Source organism: Numenius arquata, chromosome Z (assembly GCF_964106895.1).
Source record: "Numenius arquata chromosome Z, bNumArq3.hap1.1, whole genome shotgun sequence".
NCBI lineage: Eukaryota > Metazoa > Chordata > Aves > Charadriiformes > Scolopacidae > Numenius > Numenius arquata.
Genome location: NC_133616.1, coordinates 67,527,245 through 67,547,872, shown reverse-complemented (window position 1 = coordinate 67,547,872; position 20,628 = coordinate 67,527,245). Strand labels below are relative to the sequence as shown.

Below are 20,628 nucleotides of genomic sequence, written 5' to 3'. Positions count from 1 at the left end.
GCAGTTTGCCTGTTTGTAGTGACATTGTACTTATATGCCATGCAATAGTGCTTACCTGCTTTACAAGTGGATTTTTTTTATAATTAATCAAATTCAGACAAGTTTAATAATGCAATCTAATTAGTTATTCAAATGCTGGAATGATGAGGTCATGTACTGCAACAGTAAGTTGTCAGAGGATATTGGGGTCTTTTTGTAGTATTGGGAAAAAAGGTTAGTAGGGTTTGTAATTAATTTGTGCTTGAATGGTGCAGGAGACTGTTGATAATTGTGGTCCAATGCAGATATTCAGGAACTCTATTATTAATGTAAAAGTACAGACAGCGCTCCAGTGAAGTGGTCTAGCAGCCCGGGTTGGCTGCAAAGCCAAGAAAATTCTGAAAAGAATCCCAATTGCTCTGGTTTGGTCAGATATTTTTGCCCAATTTTACGAAGTGGTGATGTTAATGAAGGAAATCAGAGGGAAGTCCACCCATCGCACCATTGATTGACACTGAGAAATGGGACAGGTGGAGAAGCTGCATTTGTTAATATGTAGATGGCGACTTCTGAATTATTTCCTGTAGTATATTTACCAGTTATAACCAGCACGTTACCATTTTTATGTCTATATGTTATCTTAATCCCCATCTTACTATTTTTGTATCTATAGCATATTCTTTCAACTTCATATGTCACTACCTATCTTGCCACCTTTTTCCATTTTGTTTTTTTTCCCCTGAGATTTCATTTTGTCCCCTTAACTGGTTTATTCGACCTACTTGTCAGTCATAGCGTTGTCTTCTGATGATCGTGTGTTGAAGGTCACCTCTGTGTCCAGTCAACAGAGAATGTAAGGTCTTTTGTAGACTTCAATTCTACTACAAATCCTTTCTGAACCCTTATACTGTATCCACATCCGCTTTGATTTTGGGGTACCACAGCTCCAGATATACTTGCACTGTTGGCATACTCTATACTCTCTTTTATTGGCTTATCATGGAGTCTAGAGTCTGATTAAGCTCTCCATGCCACAGTATTATAGTATTGGTCTGTCCTTTTGTTGAGGCACAAAGAAATATACTTAAAATAATAATTTAACCTTAGCTTCAGATGCGAAGGCTTACTGGAGCCTTTGGAGGTAGAATAACCACTGAGAAGGAAGGATGCAACACAGCCTTTTCACTAATTCTTCTTGCAATGAGAAACCCATAGACTAAATATTTGTACCGAAAATGAATAATAGAAGTAAAGAAGATTGCTGTCTAAAAATGCCAGGATATATGATTCATTAATTCACGAGTCTCAGTTTCAACCTCATTTGTGGACTTTACTAGCCAAAATTAAGTAGTTTTCCAGTTGCTGAGTAAGGAACATCAATCAATTGCTAAGTGTGACATCAAAAACATGAGATGTAGAGAGAAGCTTGGCATTCTTGCAGTATTTTAATGTTATGATAATTTTTAACAGAAATACGGGTAGCTATCTAACTTCTGTTAGGGGACTAACTTGTAATCTTGATTCTCCTTCCTGGAGAAGTCATCCCTCTTTCAATAATAATAATGTGGAGAGTTTTAGCCAAATCAGAACACAGTGTGCAGAATTGCTACGCTGTGATAAATGCAGCCCTCCTACTGATGCTGCTTTTCTGCCGTCAGCACAGCGGAAGTAGATAAGCATTCACTGACCAAGTTAGGATGGTCTCTTTTCATGAGTAATTTCATTGTTCCTCACCTTTATCGTGGACTCCCTTGCTAGTGAGTTTCGGGAGGGACAAGTGTCAAGGAACAGAACCATAATGAAGTACCTGCAATTGAGCAAGGATTACATTGCTCCGTTAATTCTGTAAAAACTTGTCAGTTTGCCACCCAAATAAATGCCTAGAGTGCGTAAAACATGGAGCATAGTGACCTCTAGAAGAAAAATCAATGGCGATTCATATTTCATATGTCTATAATTGCTTGTGAGAGCATGGCAGCAGTTTGTTTATAGAGTAGCTCGTTCTACTACGAATGGTTTCCTGACTTTTTCTTCTTTTCAGTGGTGATGCCTCTCATGGGTTGTGAATTACAGCCAGACACAGAAATAGACAATTTTTATTGGTGGTGATTTTTTATTATTGTTTTCACATTATTGTCTTCAGAATTGCTGCACTGTGCTCTGTTTGAACCAGTGCACTAATCTATAGTAACAAGTAAATCGTGTTCACAACTGTTTCCTTGGAAGACTTGTGAAGCTTTTTTTTTTTACCTTGTTTTCAGTAGGCAAAACTTTATCCGCTGGGAAGTTATCCATTTGCTAGTATTTTAACCATCAAACTGAATTCATGGTGTGGTCTTCATTTTTAAGCAATTTTTCAGAGAGGCAAGGAATTCTCAGAGTCTGATAATTTAAAGACAGAAATTTGAAAATATCTTTTTTCCCCTTGCTTTGCTTTGCTTTGTTTTTTTCATTTTTTTTAAGAAGCTGTTGTAAGATTTGTATCCCCACTGAGGACCGAGATGTCATAGGGATAGAGAAAATGCCGCTCACTTTATGGATTACTGTTAGGTCAACAAAACTTTGGCAGCATTGATTAACTTGACAGTGAGTACAGCAGTACATTTATCACTTATGGCTGTGCTGTAGAAAATCTAATAAGAGGCAAACAATTCCCTTTAGAGCAGTAACAGGTTCACTGTGGCTAACGGTGCATGCACTGGAAATTTCTGACTTTAAATTATACCCTTGCTGCTAGTTGGGTCATTGACTCAAAGCTACTGCAGTTTCACTACTATGTTCTGTATTATTAATTTGATCAAAATTGTTTTGGCTTCAATAAATGTGATCAAACTGTGTATTGGAGTTCATATAAGCATTTTTGAAGAAGGCATGCAGAAGGAGCTTGATCCAAGCTTCGTTATGCAGCAGGGGCAGCTGCCAGTTATAGATGTTTGGGATCTTACAAGGTTATAAAAGAAAAATTTTGAACTGTTGCTTACAAACCTGCCTCTAATTCACAGATTTATATAGACCCAAAACACAAATCTGTTTTTACATTTCATAAGTTTCATTGGTTGGTCAGAAGAACTTTTTTATATGTTCAAATTTCTGCTTTGTTAATTACCAGTAATTACCTTAAAAATTCTGTACAAGTTGGCTTATAGATATGTTCTTCCAGTTGTCTTGTTTTGTATGAATCGTGAGAATTAAACAAGAAACGAGATTTTCTGTCTCTTCTGTGTTAGTGTTTGCACTAACCTAATCATGAAATTATTTTTGTATTCAGTATTGCTTGGTTTCACATTAATAAGTCTTTTCTGGAAGTCCATAACCAGTACATTAGGAAGTGTCTTTGCATTGCAAATATAGAGAAAAATGGTACGTTTTTTAAAAAAGTCTTGTACTTGGTAGTTCTCTTAAATGGAAGCCCTGCATAAGATACTCTTCTACAGAAACGTACCAAGCTTTTTTTTCCGTTCAAATAACCAAAGTGAGCAAAGGCCACATACCTGAATAATTGTGTTTCTAGATATAAGCAGGAAAGAACAATTAAGAAAATGCCATATGAAGTGCAGATTAGAACATACAGTGTGCAACTAAATTTGTGGCTTTATCTTTGTGGTATAATCTGCAAAATTGCTGTTCAAATGAGAGAGTACTGTTCGTTTTTTTAATATTAGGATATGTGGATCACTAGAGTAAAGAGCCTTTGTGAGCAGCAACTGTTATTTCAAGTATTTTGTGTTATTTTAGGAAACTCTTTAAATTGGAGGTTTTGTTCTGCAGTATCTGTAAAAATGATGTCGTTTTCTTTGTTGGGAGAGAAGTATTCTACTTGGATCAATTGTCAGGAGGCTTAATGTAATAAGGCAGTTTGTGGTCTGACTAAAAGAAACACTGTGCAAAAGAAATTCCCATAGCAGTTTGTTTTTAACAGAAAAACTGAGTTCACCTGAAACATAAATACATTGAAAACCAAGACTTAATAAGGTAGAGCAGCTTCGAAGGAAACCTTCAGAGTAGGTTGCTCTCCAAAGTCTGTCTTATAATGGCTACAATTTAACCAAGTATCTGTGTTAATGATAATATAGCTTTATCAACAGCATAGCAGCAGATTCTTTGTGAGAAATGATCAGGCAAGCTGACATAAGTACCCTTTGCGTAGTGACAGAAAAAAATACAATTAAAATAATGCGCTTTGATTCATTCTCGTTTTTTTTTTTTTTTAATTTACAGGATAAAAGTTGTGTTTCTCACTCTCTTATTGCATTTTAGAGGCAACAAGACACATTTCCACACTTTTTCCTGGGTTTATACAATAAAGGAGTTACCCTACTGCCTGCCTTACTGAACAGAGACCTGCTATTGATTAACTATCACACTGGCATCAGAACTACTCTTAGGATTCAATTTTTTTGTTGTTTTGCATATTTTATTGATCAAAAGTGGTAAATGAGCATCAAGCGTGCAAGAAGACGATGAATTGTTTACTTGCATAAAATAACCTTTCAATAAGGGAAGATGCATTGCTCACACTTTTGGTGCTGTTCTGCTGCCCGAAGCAGATGGCATTCAGCTGCTATTGATTTGCTCCTATAGTTACAGAGCAGCATGTAACAAGGCATGCTTGTTTCTCTGAAAGAGAGGTAAGGGTTTTTTGCCAGGGTGGTGGGAGTGAAAAAAAAAGGACAGGAGGTCTGGGGGATTGCTTTGGGGTTGGTTTGTTTTTTTTTTAAGAAAAAAACAGGGAAAACCTTGCAACTTCTGTTAGCAGCTCTACGCAAACAAAAAGCAGGGTTTGTATGCTTGCAGAGAAAGGGAGTTACTTTCTCTAGTTCTAACATTTCTGGTAACATTAATTCCCACTGCAGATTGAATCTGTGAGCCAGCAAGTACTTAAGATTGTAAAGATATTCCACAATTTAGCATTGCCGACTCTACACCACATTTCTTGTACTGCTATGTTTTTTATTTATGCATGTCTTTTTCTACTTCTGTAAAGACTGTCGACTCCTTAGCAAGGCAAAACCATGCTGCAAACGCTGGGCTTGATTTTGCAAACAGTTCATTTCACCGATGAGTAAGACTTTAATAATTTGTTGTTGGATCTCTCCTGAAATGGGAGGGGGGAGTTGTGGGGGACAAAGAGAGCTTTTTCTGAAAGTTCATTTGAAAGGATATTTAATGCAGAATTTTGGCATAAACAAGATATTTATTTTTTGGACAGCTTTTAATGAAATGTAGATATATGATAGAAAAGGGTTTCAGTAAAGAGAGCTTAGAAATGGTTGTTCTAAGACAAAACATGTTAGATAATTTAAAGTTTTATTTCTGGAAGAGTAGTATGGTAAGTGGTATTGAGAAGCAGGGTGCAGTCATCGATCAATCTGTTTGAACATAGAAATAACCCATCTGTCAAGATCCACAAGTGTGGTTGTACGAAAGTTAACAAACTCAGCCACTTGATGACAGAACTGGACCAGTTAAATATTTTGACAACACATATTAAAATCTTCCTTGCCCACCTGACTGCTCTGCAGTGACTGTTACTGCTGAAAGTGCTTACTGTTGATTTTTGAACTGTCTTGAGCATCTTCCTGCTCTGAGGTTGTTTGGGAAAATAAAATAATTTACTCCGTTATGACTGCCCTGCTATCCTCCATGTCATTTTTATTGTCTTCCTTTTTAATGAAAATAATCCATGAATTATGACCCCTGACAAAATATTCTCACAGCATAGTTAGTAGCTAGTTATTTATCAAGAATTTAATTTAAACATGCATATTAGTGTCTGTTAAAAAATGTCCTACTTTATCTGTTCAAAATTCTGTTCTCTGACATTGATTCCAACTTGCTTGTGTAATTTATGAAATGCTGTCTAAGCCTTTTTAATATCCATATGGTTAGATATCACTACATCTTGACTATTTATTATGCTGCTTCTGTAGCATAAACAGGCAAGAGGAAATTGTCTGAATCTTTGACTTTAACCTGTTGTTTCAATCCGGAGTAGAAATTTCTTACGAATGTTTTTCAAAGAGAAAAAACCTTGGTGAGTTTTTTCAGAAAACAGATGCTTTTGAATCAATGACTAATGCTGTCAGCACAGCATTTACTGCATTGTTCTAAGTTGATTGGGTCTTGCCTTCCTGTGGGGGGCAGGAAAATGTTTTAAACATAAGAATTATTACAAACAGAAGTTAATTTGATGGGATCTAGAAAAGTGCATGTTTATAAAGAGGGTTTTCTCTGTTACAGTGGTTCTGCAAGAAAGTCAGTTGCTGAAAGCGTTACCAACGCTCAAAACTGAAAAACAAAACTCAAAAAAAACCCCACCATATAAATCTAAATAGATTTGGTCAGCTATGTTACCCCTTCTTTACCTCTGCAAAAATGACACAATGAGTTCATTAACCCTAGGTGCAGTGAATTCCCTGTGCTTTCTACATTCTCTTGTTTGGACTTTGGAGTGGGTACCTTCTGCTTAGTCTAATTAGTTTCAAAGGGAATGTCGAGTCATTTCTCAAGAGTTTACTCTGACCCAAAACCTCTGACAAGAAAATAGTGGGGAGATAAAATGAGAAATTATTGTAGAGTTGAATAGCATTTTTGTTACAGTATCTTGCGGAAACAATGCAGATGAGGAAATCAGCCTCGGATGATTTCTAGATTTTTGATGTGGCATTTACATGAAATTGTCATTCTTGTGAAAAGCAAGACTTGTTTTCATAGCTAACTTCCTCAGTCTTCATCAGCCACCTGACTCTTTTCTTGTTCCCAGCAAAACGTGTTAGAGCTGTGGGACATTTCTTACGAATCAAAACGGAAGTGAAAATGCAATTTCAAGGCTATTCTTAGTATTTCAGTATTTTTCTAGGCTTCTTCAGTTCTCTCGAAGCTGTGTTATTTGACCAAAACCATGTTATCTGACCAAAAAATCTAAGATTCAATGCAACATCTGCATCTTAGCAGAATAGTCTGTGACATCATGCAGAGAGTGGGTTTTTGGGGGATCAAAGGAAACCAGTCATGCTGCAGAGACACTCCTCTGTTTCTCTGGCTGCTGAGGTATCATTCGGTTGTATTTGGCTCTGAAGAATAGAGTACAGCTTAGTTTTCTTTAACCATGCCTTTTCTTCAGGCTTGCTCATAGCTTTCCTCCTTATAAAGGACTATTTACGAGCATAGTAAATGTAATAGACACAAAATATGGCGGCACAGGAAAAAACAGTAAGATTATTCTGTGCAGAAATAGCGGACAACTTTTTTCAAACTCCTCTTTGAAATGAAACATGGTAACAGGAGAAAAAAAGATACTTTATATATTTTAGTATGTCTAGAAATTAAACATGAAAATACAAACACTGCAGCCCTTCTGCAGCTAAAACTGTATTCTCTGTCAAACAGGTTTTTTTAATGAAGTGTGAATTACTTTAATATATCTCACAATCTGTCTACATAAAACTTCTAGTGAATTGAAATAACAGTCATTTCACTTTTATTTTACATTCAGAAATGTATTTTCTCTCAGATAATTTGTATTCAATACCAGTAAAACAAGGCAAGCAATATTTGGTTCCAAGTCATGTTTTAAGTTTTCTTAAAGCATTTGTTGTGTGCCAATAACTCTTTTCTGGTTTATATTTGTTTTGTCTTAATACTATATGGCTTTACAGATCTTTAACTAATGTGCACATTTCTAAAATAAAATTTCTCAGAGTTGACAGCAAGAAAAAAGTGTTGGATTATTATCCCTGCATCACCCCTTCTTCTTCACTGCGTGCAAATGGGGATGTCAGCCTCCAGGTCGGTCCTCTGTCCCCAGCAGTCCTTCCACAAAGCAGAAAAGAGCTCCCATGTCCCCTCAGCAAATCTCCACCCTCACCAATGCTGGGAGAAGAAGGACGTAGGGGGTCTGTGGGTGCACAAAAGCGGATAAATTACCTTCCACGGTGAGGTTTTGCTGGTGAGGACAGGCAGATGGGAGCAGCCTCTTCCAACCACCTGAAAGGCACTAGCGATGAGTGAACTGGAGGGAGAAGAGAATGAGTTGGCCATATCCCAGCCATGCTCCATCTTCGTTCTCTGGGAGAGCAATCCACTACTGTGGACTGGTACAATTAACCCTGTACCTCAGCTGGCATAGCATAAAATAATAGTTGGAGCAGATTAGGCCAGAGGCTCCTCTGGGAGAATAGTCCGCTTCTGATAGTGCTCAAAAGCAGGTACATGAGGGAGAACAGAGAGAACGTGCTGTGATAATTCCTCCTTAATATACTCTCCATTTCCATGCATTTTCAGTTCAATGAATTCCCCTTCCATCATCTATTCAGTCTCCCCTTGAACTTGTATACATTTTCAGTGTCTGCAATGTGCTGTGGCACGTGGTTCAACTACTTGTTCCATGATGAAGCCCCTCCTTATATAAGATATATTTTCTAATGATTTCTTGATTCCTTTTCTAATAGTTTCTAATAAACTTTTGATTTGCTTTTTTTAATTGCTGCTGGATAAGGAGCTTATCTTTTGAGGTATATATTGTAGCCCCCAGCATCTCACTCCTCTGGTCACTGATGGTCAGTCTAAAGTCCATCATTGTTAGTGGTTTTTTTTTTCCAATATGCATCACCCCGGGCCGTGTTTTCCTAACCTCTCTTTCAGGACTTGTGACTGAATTATCGGTGCAAGGATCATGGCTGCTAGGTTTGCCTTAAAGCCTTTGGTGGGGGTCTTTGTCAAAAGCGGCTCTACCAACAGGACCACATTTATCTGTGCTTATTGATCCTTTCAGGGCTTGCAGTAAGTTTTGAAAAAGGGTCTCCCTTAACAGCTGCCCTGTGCTACTTTTCCATACAGAGACGTTTACCCATGTGCCCACTAATTCTACTCCTTATTGTAGTTGTTACCAACTTCCCTGGTACAGGCATACTAGTTTATGAATCCCAGCTCTCTCATAGTACTCTTTTTTTTAAAAAAAAATTACGGTTGTCTTTCTTGTAGTCCTCCAGCTCTAAAGCAGCCATAAACAATATGGTATACACCAGTGCTAGTTCAAAAAAATCATCAGCAAGTTCTCTTACACCCTTTGGAGGAATACAGTGTGATCCTGCTGACCTGTTGCTGTAACAAGCAAATATTCTTGTGTAGATTTTATGACCTCAGTCATAAAATCATTTCCATCCCTTGATGAGTATCCAAAAAAAAAAAGGAAAACTAAAAGTATATGCCGAGGGTTCAGAGTTTAATTCTGGCGGTGATGAATGCTGATGGCTTGATGATGGTACTTATGGCTTGGACAGGTGTACTCTTCACGGGGCAAAAAACTGGCTCAGTGGCTAGGCCCAAAAAGTTGTGAATGGAGCTAAATCCAGTTGTTGACCGGTCACAAGTGGTGTTCCCGAGGGCTCAGTACTGGGGCCAGTTCTGTTTAATGTCTTTATCAATGATCTGGACGAGGGGATTGAGTGCACCCTCAGTAAGTGTGCAGTTGACACCAAGTTGGGCAGGAGTGTTGATCTGCTGGAGGGTAGGATGGCTCTACAGAGGGATCTGGACAGGCTGGATGATGGGCTGAGGCCAGTGGTATGAGGTTCAACAAGGCCAAGTGCTGGGTCCTGCCCTTTGGTCACAACAACCCCATGCAGTGCTACAGGCTTGGGGTTGGCTGTAGAGCTGCCTGGCAGAAAAGGACCTGGGAGTGTTGGTTGACAGCCGGTTGAATATGAGCCAGCAGCGTGCCCAGGCAGCCAAGAAGGCCAACAGCATCTTAGCCTGTATCAGGAATAGTGTGGCCAGCAGGAGTAGAGAAGTGATCGTCCCCCTGTACTCGGCACTGGTGAGGCCCCACCTCGAATACTGTGTTCCAGTTTTGGGCCCTTTGCTACAAGAAAGATATTGAGGTGCTGGAGCACATCCAGAGAAGCGCAACGAAGCTGGTGAGCGGTCTCAAGCACAAGTCTTAGGAGGAGCGGCTGAGGGAACTGGGGTTGTTTAGCCTGGAGAGAAGGAGGCTGAAGGGAGACCTTATCACTCGCTACCACTACCTAAAAGGAGGTTGTGGCAAGGCTGGGGTTGGTGTCTTCTCCAAAGTAACAAGTGATAGGAGAAGAAGAAACAGCCTGAAGTTGAATCAGGAGAGGTTTAGATTGAATATTAGGAAAAATTTCTTCATCAAAAGGGTTGTCATGGTTTGGAACAGGCTGCTCAGGGAAGTGATTGAGTCACTATCCCTGGAGGTATTTAAAAGACACATAGATGTAGTGCTGAGGGGTCAGTGTTAGGTTAACAGTTGGACTGGATGATCTTAAGGATCGTTTCCAACCTATATGGTTCTGTCTCTAAGAAAGGGTTTTCACATACTAAGAAGACAGAAAAATTCACTAAATATAGAGGACCAGTCTTAGGACCGAAGAAACACTTGCAAATTTGGAAAATCTAGAACTGACATTTTCAGTACCAGCTTTATTTGCCTTAGAGTGTGTATTTATGATAGTCTTTAATTACCTGATCAGATACTGTTGGGCGATTTTGCTTCTTTTTCCCATCTGACCTCCTCAGTGCTCAAGGATCAGCATAGGAGAGCAGCATCTGACTGTGCAAGAAACCAAAAAACCTGCCAGTTTCCTAACTTGTCAGGTGTCGTAGTTTGCAACCTGAATGCTGGGTTTTTTTTTAATTACAGCGTATTTGTATTTAGTTCCTTTAAGCTTTCAGAAACAGCAACAGTCCTGCAAGTTTAAACCTCTTCTGCTTTACCTGTTGTTGTAGCGTGGACTCTAAATGCAGTTACTTTTTTCCAAACCTTCTTCCCCTGTACTCTTGAGATGACTTTTTCAAGCATAACTAATTCATTTCTTTACTGTCCTAGATGTATATTTTCTGGATCTACTGATTGAGATATATATATATATATAGTCTAAGGTATTCCTGTACCATTTTTGTTATCAGCAGCATTATTGACATGGTCTTAATTACTTGTTAATTGTCTCTTGTCTTAGTCGTCCATTGACTTTTAAAAAACACTTCAGCCATTTAAAAATCAACATTTATTTTTGTGTCTTTCATTAATGGATCTGCTTATTCTTTGTACTACTTTTTTCTGTTACTTACTTTTAAAGCCTTTCTTGTTCCTACTGACTTTTTTAAATATCATTAACTCGTCCTGCCCTTCTGCTTCTTTTCCTTTTGCTCTGTTGATTTCTTCATTTCTCATCCAGCTTTGTCTTAACCTCCAGTCCTTTGAGCAGTGTCTCAGGAAATGATATTGACTGCTTCCTTTCATTTTTATTTTTCAAAGGAACTGTAGTCTGTTGCACTTTGCTTCTAATCTTTCAAGGGCTAGTCTCCTATCTTGCTGCAGAGAGATTCAGTTTGTTCCCCCTACATTATGTTCCCAGTTTTCCAAAAAAAATTCAGTATTGTATTTTTCACATCAAGTGGGTTACATTTTTACACTTAGGCTCAAGTGAATCCGCTCTACACTTAGTAGTTAAATATTAGCTGGAACTGTAAATGTGTAATTAACTACCTTTCTAACTAAAGTACTCACTACCTTAAAACTTACTTGGTAGTATTTTTAATAAAGATGAGTAAAATTCTTTAAAGTTAGGGTAGGTGATGCTTAAGTAAAAACAATAATAGCTTATAGACATTGTCATTAATTTCTGCATACACATTTTCAGTGATGATCGTTTTCAGTTGTTTAACCTGTTGGGATTCCCTTCCATCTAGCTCATTTTTCTTCTGTGTAGCTTGAGAATGTTGTGATGGATTTGTCACTCAGGAGGTATCTGGTGAGTTTTAAGCTCACTGGAAGTATAACAAATGGATCTGAAAGTTGGTGCAGGGATTTTTCTACTATTTTCCAGTCTTGAGGTTCAGAGGTGCAGTTCCCTTCTGCGCTTTTTGGGTTTTGTTTGGTTTTTTTTTTTAATTTTGTGAGTTTACATTAACTTTCACATAGTAGGTTATGGATCTTTGTTGGAAGTATTTTGGCATGTAATACCTACGGTCAGTATCTTGTTCACTTTCAAGCTCCACTGTGTAGATGGCACTTTTACTGTTGACTTCCCTTTGATGCATAGCCTAGGAGTGTTAACTAGCTGGTATTGCCTTCATACAGAGCGTCACTTCTGTGTCATTGTATGTGTGTTTGCATGCTCCTTGTATCTTTATACAGAGTTTTGAGCGTGGCTTATAACCTCCTCCTGTTCTTACAAAACTGCCCATCAGTGAATGTTTCTGGTAGTAATGAAAAGCATAGTCTCCTTACTACGACAACTTAAGCGACAACTTACTTAGAAATAATTCTTGTTGATAACCTATAACAACATCCTCACTAAAGAAGGGAGTTTCTTCATAGTTGTTCACAATGGGTAATATAAAACGTTATTGTATCTACTATTACTTTAAAAAAAGGAAAGCTTGCTCTTAGAAGTCTGGTTCCTTCGTCTACTTGGTTTTTAGTTAATGCGGTCTTTTGGTAACCTTTTTATCATTTCATGGGACTGTGTAAAGCAGTTCAGGAAAAGCAGGTTAATAGAAGAATATAGACTCTAAAGTGTTCTAAAAGATGTGGGTTTTGGTCCCAGTGGAGACTGACACTCAGGCCTACTTACTGTAGCTGGAAGGTATTGATTTTCTTCTCCCCCATTTTAGCTGCACCACTGAATTAGGTATTGTGAAGCGTCTTTCCCTGTGAAGAGAGGAAAAACTGTCATGAACTTTTTCACCCTAACAGTACAGCATTTCAAACTAAACCCGATTGAATGGAAAAGTCTGTAAGGACTCTTAAAAACCTTATAACTCAGCTCCCCACTCTCATTTCTCCCCCTCTAACAGCTGTTCCAGCAACCTTGGGAAAGTATGTTAGATGATTGTAATAAATTAATTTTTAAATCTTTTTTCATTAAAAAAACCCAACGAAACAATAATAAAAATCTGTGAAAATGATGTATTCCTGTGGCGTGATCTCCTAAGGTTAGCACAGTGGTCTTGTTCGGGTTTTCAGCAAGATGTTCAGTTACTGTTATAATTGGCTGATGAGTAGGTTTGGACCTAACTAGAATGCCAGTGTTCGATTTTGCAGTGTCCTCTGTGAAGATATGTCACCATTTACCCTGGCTTTAGTGACAATTTTCTAAAAAGGAAACTCGTGGGAAATCATTATGCTGTTTATATGTCTCCCTTGTTGGAGAGCATTATCCTGTGATATTTTAGCACTGTTTTCCACTGCATGATGGCATCTAGCTAAGGTTAAGGCAGAACAAGTCCCTTTGCAATTTTGTGACTATATTTTACTTGCTGAGGGAGAGAAGATAACCGACAATTAAGTATTTCAGATGTCACTGAAAGAACATGTGCAACTAATCAATGACATCCTTAGGGAACATGATTTTATGAAACTGATAAGGTAGAAAAATTGGGATTTTTGTGATTTGTGTTACATAATAATTGCACCCTTTCGATGAAAAAGACGTTTCTGCTGATGTAAACATCAGGCTTTCCCTTGTGGTTTTGTTTTTTTTTTTTCCTGAAGCATGGAGTAGTTCATTAAAGTGTGACAGTAACAGATAAACACCCTTTACGATTTTCTAAGAAAATATGGCGCTCATACTCTTAGTTCAGCTGAAATCAATGAGTTTGAAAAATGTATTTCTGGAGTCACTTCCCAAATCACTTGCCAGAGGTTGTGTTAGGTGTTTTAGTTCTGGTGTTTTTTATTTATTTTAGGAAGGAAACACATATGCTGTTTTTTTTCTTAAATTAGTCTACTTAGCACTCTGGGGACCATATTTGAAACTTACGGCTATGATGTTGGTAGAATTCAGATGTATGAGAAATTCACATTACTAACAAGCTAATTGCGAGTTTTTATTTCGTTGGAAATATATATCTTTAAGTTTCTGATTGCGGAGCAAACACAGTAGTAGTCCTATTTACAAGCCCATGTCATAGATTCACTTGAACAAAGGCTATGGTTGAGCATGTTACATCACAGATTATAGATAGTGGTTTAGAGACTTTACCTGCTGGTTCCTTTTCTGCTCAGCTGTTATTTAAAGATCAAGTTTGCAAAATCTGTGTTTCTTACAAGATTTCAGTCAGAAGTTAAAAATCTTGTGTTAGGGGTTGTTCCAGGTAAATTAAGCCAATTAGGGTACCATTTAATTCTGATTAAGAGTGTTTTTTTGAACAACTTAAATAGGAAGTTCTGAACGCTTACATTTTTCTCTGGGCATCCACTTTAGGCCGCCACCAGAGGTAGGAAATGCAGCTATACAGACACACCTAATCCAGTGTGGCTGGCTTTTATTTTGTTGTTGTTCCCAGTTTTTTTTCTCTTTTTCTTTGGTTTGTGCCGTGCATATTAAATGGCTGGATTATGTACTGGCCCTTTTTTGTATTGAAGCCAATAAGTCAAGCCAGAAGATAATTTGCCCCCTTATTAGTATTAACTTGTACCTTCATTTATTTTTTAATTCCTTAAAATGTATGTCACATTACGTTACATCAGTTGAAAAATCCTCCTTTGTTCAATGCAGTCATCCCTCCTGTCATAAAATTCTGGAAATGACAAAAGTTCCAATCAGGAAAGGTAGCATCCAAAGTACAGTGCAGTGTAATATTGCCTTTGCTTCTCTGCAAATGCTACATTTTCAAGTTTATTGATCACCAAAGCAGAGTTACTGACAGTTAACAAACTACATGGATTAACACACTAAAACAGATGCTATTTACTTACATCTTTTTGTGAAACATATTTGGTCAGGGCAAGGCTAGCAGGGCTTGGGTTGACTTGATGCATGTCATGAACAAAAAATAAAAGAAATAGAATGATATATTAATCTGGAGTGAGTGGAAACAGAAACAAATAGGTTTGTAAGAACTGTTGGGATTTTTCCTTTTATACAGTGATGTATCCTTCCCTTCTTCCTTGACAGTCACTGTTCTGTTCAGCAGCCTCAGCAGGCAGCTCAACTTTCAGAAAAAGCTGTCAGGATGTGCAAGCATGAAGTTGCATGTAAGCATTGGGTGCCCTTAAACATCTTTACACAACTTTTTGCCATTCTTCATTGCATATAATTAGTAAGATGGTTTTATTTGAGCAAGTCATATGCATTGTTATGCAGTTCACACGCCCTCTGAATATGCATCCACCTCCACCCCTCCTTCTGTGCATAACCTGAATGCAGAACAGGATAAATTTTGCAGCAGCAGAGTGCTGATTTTGCAATATGCAAATCAAGTGGCATTTTTTAATGCAGCATCTTCATATAGAGGTGAATTGAAAGGCTTAACACTGGCCAACATTTCAGACCTCCCTGTTTGTTACACCCATTAAAATCTAGGACAAAAAAGTTCAAAAGCTTCATTTTTCCCAGTTCTTTTTTTCAAACTCATTGGTGATGGCCTCAGGTGTTGAAGAAATATAGACTCTGTATTGAGAGTCTACATTTGCAAATGTAACATAAAAAGGAACCTGTTCTCAAATATCTTTGTTTTTCAAATGTGTTTTTCTTTAAGTCTATGTACATCTTATGTAATTTTTACACTAACTGGGTTTTCATTACACAAATAACCAAACCATTTGCTGTAAAACCTGCTATAAAACCTGCTATAAAATCTAGATGACCTCCAGATGTCTCTTCCAACATAATTTTTTTTGAGATCCTTTTATCCTCTACATATCATTGCGTCTCCCTAGTGATATTGTGTTGTAAAAAAATACACAGGCAGGAACAAGTTACCTCCTGAATGTAAACAGAGTAATGTTTCTTCCCATCACCAGTCTTGTTTCTTCTCCAGGTTTTGTTTCTCCTATCGTAGAGTGAGAAAATGAGCAGGATGAATGTGGATAGCTTTACTTGTACAAGTAGTTTTATTTACAAATGTAGTGAAATTTCTTCCATGCACCTGTTCACTCTGGATCCAGGCCTTTATGTAGTAAAACTCTTTAGGGAAGAGCTTGTGGCTTTCATTTGCATGTGAAATATGTGTGTTATGAGAGTGCATGGCAGTATGAACGGTAAGTAAATAAATAGGTGCTTGATCTTTCATGTGAGACGTTGGTTGAATTTATGAACTGTTTTGTTTGTCTTGTGAAAATTAAAGATCAACAATTATTTTTGGTCTGCTTCTTTGAAACTGTCAAGAGATCTGTCGTTTCCTTTAAAAGTCATTCTTTCATGATGAACACGCACCTAAGCATCTCATGTATCTGCTACATACTTTTAAGCATATTTGTAATTAATTTACTGAAAATTGATCATCATCTGATCAATGGAAAAACAAAGGAGGATGGAGTCCGGCCATTATGTCATTGCTGTGGAAGATTGTGGCAGATCTAGCCAGCAGCTCTGGGTCAGAGCTTTGTCATTAGGAGTTGCAGCACAGATACCAGGAATACGTTGTAAGTTGGTCTGTCAAGCCAAGCAAAGAGTTTCCCTTGTTGGCATTTACCAAGGCATGCATTAGTAAAATTGCACTAAGTGGAGACTCCATTTTTCCACTGATGTGTTGGACAGGAGCCTTCTGTGAGGTGAAAACGAAAGCACGGAGCTGTAGCTGCTTTATTTCATGTTTTAAACAAACAGAATTTTATTCACAAATGGATGTGCCAATAACTTAGTTCCAGAATCAGATGTCTCTGCTTGAGAGGCATCTGGCTTGGCACCAGTGATGGCAGGTGAAACAGAATGTAGTAGCTTGGGCTGAATGTATTTATATGATTCATTAAGAACTGTGGTTTTCTTATTGAAATGAAGCTCTCCAAAATAGGTGTAAAAAAAAAAAAGGGAGAAGAATTGAAAAATGTTGCAAGTGGGAAATGTTTTGGTAGCTTGAATAAAAGTGTGCAATATCTAAAATATTAAAAAATCTTGGGTTTCTATTGTGCCTTTTTTTTTTTTTTTTACAGACAGTCATTTTAGAAAATGAAGAGCTCCCTAAAATTTTTCTTGATTTCCTGAACGTTCGCCATGTACCTACCTTGCCAAAAGCAGAAAGCTGCGGGTAAGCTCTCATTTACTGAAAAATACATGGAGGCCAAAAGGCCCATATCCACTCACTGCTGATGCAATTCCATTGACTTAAAAAGGTCTTGCTGCCAACTGTAACACTGTAAAATAAATGGGCATTAGGTTCATGTTAAGTATGTTTATACATCCCCAAAATGTGGTAAAATAAATCCAGCCTGTTCAAAGACAGAAGTGAGGTTTAATGTAATATTCTTGGAAAGCAAAGGAGAGTTTGGATGAGAAAAATATGATTTTCTCATAGATCTTGAATTATCTACTGAAATGAATTTTGTAGAATATTCATAAACACTAACTAAAGTTGCATAGAAGAAAGCCTTTGCATGTGTTTTATGGTCCTGGTATCTGAACAAAATAAAGTTAATTCTGTGATCATTTTATGATCTCCCATGTGTGTTTGAAAATGGGATCTTTCACCTTTCTGATGACATCTATCCCAATAGCCCCATTATCCCTCCTCTGGGAAAGGTTCTTGATCAGGGTGGGAGAACGGAAGCTTAGTATGATTATGATGAGTATAATGACTACAGAAATACCGAAAATAGTGTAACTGGAAACTCTGCTACCATCTGCAGCTGTAAGGTTTGCAGGGAGAATAATTTCTTTTGCTATGCAAGCTGACATAGTTGGAAAGTCCAGCAGCATTACCAGAACTTGCTCCCCAGAAAGCAAGGTGGCCCTTTTCCACTTTGGGGGAGGCTGTGTGGATCTGCAGTGGAGAGAAGGCCAGTTGAAAAAGGTGGAAATAATGTTGAGGCCATCTTGCAGTCAGAGGTGTCTATGGCCCAGGGCAATCTCAAGCGTGATTCAGAAGCTAAGAGACTTGTAGTTTTCACTTGTAGTTAATGACATCAGCTGGAGAAGAGAATGACTTCTCAAGAAGAGATGACTTCCTGGAGAAGAGAAGGCTCCGGGGAGACCTCATAGCAGTCTTCCAATATCTGAAGGGAGCCTACAGGAGAGCCGGAGAGGGACTCTTTGTCAGGAAGTGTAGTGACAGGACAAGGGGTAATCGTTTTAAATTGGAAGAGGGGAGATTTAGATTAGATATTAGGAAGAAATTCTTTACTGTGAGGGTGGTGAGGCACCGGAACAGGTTGCCCAGGGAAGTTGTGGCTGCCCCATCTCTGGAAGTGTTTAAGGCCAGGCTGGATGGGGCTTTGAGCAACCTGGTCTAGTGGAGGTGTCCCTGCCCATGGCAGGGGGGTTGGAACTTGATGATCTTTAAGGTCCCTTCCAACTCTAACCATTCTATGGTTCTCATACACTCATTGGGACTGTACACTATCACTTCATAGATAGATAGATATGATTATGAATCTGTTAAAGGGATGCTGTCATTTCCAGGTAGTGGTTGTAAAATGATGTGATCTCCTACATTCATTCCATCACACTGCATTATGCAGCAAGTGATCAGAAAAAGATTGCTCTCTTTGATGGTTCTTAAAGGATTTGGGGATTTTTTTATTGCAGAGTTAATTTTGTTGTAACCAAAGTTTCCTCTCACTTCACTTGCAGCTCTTTTGATGAAACAGAATCCGAAGAATCAAGGTGAGCTTGATTCCTACTCTTTCTAGGACATCAGGTTAATAAACTGCTTGAAATTAGTGGTGTTTACTGTATATGTTCCCTGAAGTTGACAAAATAGCAGTAGTTTAGCATTAAAATTAGATGTGTTTGTTAAATATTATGGCTAGTTTCATCAGCTGTTCTAGATCCATCCACTCGTAGTGTGAACTGAGCATCCTTATACTTGTATTGAAAAATTCCTTACAAAACCCCAGTAGAATACTGCTAGCTCTGAGATATTTCTGGGGAAGTTTTTTACCCATTGAAGTATACTTTCCATAGCGAGAAGAATTGGCAGAAGAAATTAGAGGTTTGGCTTGTCCCCTATGCGTTTGATAGAGCTTTGTATGTATCTGGTTGCACTGCTTGGCACATGTATGTACAGAGCAGACTGGAGAGGGCTGGCACTGGCTTGGGGAGGATATGCAGGGGGGGAGACAGCTCTGTAAGGGTCTTCCAAGGACTTTCTCTTCATGGGTGAGGTGTACAGGAACCACTTTGGGGGTTGGAACAAGGTGGTGAAATTTGGAGTCTGTTTGGTGGCCTGAAGAGCCTGTAGACCACGGAGCCTGGTTGTAGGTGACCTTGTAGCCTGCATTACACCAAGTACCAGGGAACAGAGCAGGATCAGGAGGTCTCAAAGCCAGCTGCAAGCTGTCCCTCCTGGATGCGGCCCCTTCACCTCCAACTGCACGTTGATGGTTTCACTGTGTGGCTGAGGAGCAGCGAAGTTTGCTCCCGGGAGGTGGAGCCTGCCCTTTTGGGGCAGCGCTGCTGTGCAGAAACATACTGGCATGGCTCCTGCCCAGCTCGACCACCTCACTTTATCAAAGCTAGTTTGTACAATATTCTGCTTGCTGTCCCTTGATACTGACATCCCTGTTTTTGACCTTTCCAGCAAACTGTCCCACCAGCCTGTGCTGCTGTTCCTAAGGGATCCATATGTCTTGCCTAAAGCCAACGGTAATCAAACCTGTCATCTGTTAACAGCGCTTTACTGATCTGACCCTGCACCACATAAAACACATTATTATTAATACCGGCCTAGTCAAATGACACTGGTCCAAAATCTAATAACCTGCAAATAAAGCGATAGCTCTTGTGTAAGATACCATTAAAACACTAAATGGGGTGGGTGATTTATAAAAGGGCGGAATTTTCTCCCCGAGTTGTTCTCAGACAAACCTATTGAGAATGCAAATCAAAAGACAAAGAACATTGCTTTGCTTTTCTTGTTGTTCACCCTTTGGGCTGTTTTGCCTGAAGGATTTGAACTTAGAGGCCCAGTCCTTTGTAAGTGCTTTTTCCCTTAACACCAGTCGATCTGCTGCAAGCATGTTTCTATTTCCACTTGGATTATTACTATTTCTTACAGTTTATAACCTCTGGAGCTCCTTAGGGTGGGGCGGGGAGAGGGGGGGAAAGAATGTATACTTTAAGTATAATTGATGTGTTTCACAAGACATTTACGTTAGCCTTCATGTCTTAATACATGGCTCAAAAGAGTTTTTGAAAGAGCTTGTTATAAACCCTTCTTCTTTTTTGTTTTTTTATTATAAGAAGTTCTTTGCATTATTAATTCAGAGAACTTATCCTCTGTCTTAAATTAAATGTGTGAAAAAAATTTTTTGGGAAAAATAATACCAGTTTTAGTAGTCTGTTCCTCCTGGGTTTCTCATTTGAACTGTTATGCTTACTAAATTTTGTATTATAAGTGTAATACACTTTCAAGGGAGAATTTTCTACCAGAGATGCAAATTAAGGTTGGTTTTTTTTTAATGTGGCATTTTGTTTGAAATTAAGAGTCAGGTTCTTAAGCTGCCTTGAAAATCATGAAAATTTTAAGAGTAAATTCAGAAAAGAATTCTTGTTTGCGTGTAGTTTCTTAGCCAACAAAGAGTACTTTCTTGAGATTTTCTCAAGATGTATATAAATACCTGAAGGGAGGGTGTAAAGAAGACAAAGATAGGCTCTTTTGAGTGGCAAACATGAACATCAGGAACATCAGGAAACATTCTGTCACTGTGAGGCTGACTGAGCACTGTTACAGGTTTCCCAGTAT

The 20,628-nt window shown here is 38.4% G+C and overlaps 1 protein-coding gene across 2 annotated transcripts in view; it reads left to right on the top strand.

Annotated features, from left to right (window-relative positions):
* The window catches only part of SNX24 (sorting nexin 24), a 95,638-nt gene that overhangs the window by 70,366 nt on the left and 4,644 nt on the right, over window positions 1-20,628 (top strand). For both annotated transcript variants that reach the window (XM_074166238.1, XM_074166239.1), the window contains 3 exons: window positions 16,880-16,974; window positions 18,516-18,548; window positions 19,465-19,529. In XM_074166238.1, coding sequence (XP_074022339.1) covers window positions 16,880-16,974; window positions 18,516-18,548; window positions 19,465-19,529 — 193 coding nt within the window. The remainder of the gene's footprint in view (window positions 1-16,879; window positions 16,975-18,515; window positions 18,549-19,464; window positions 19,530-20,628) is intronic.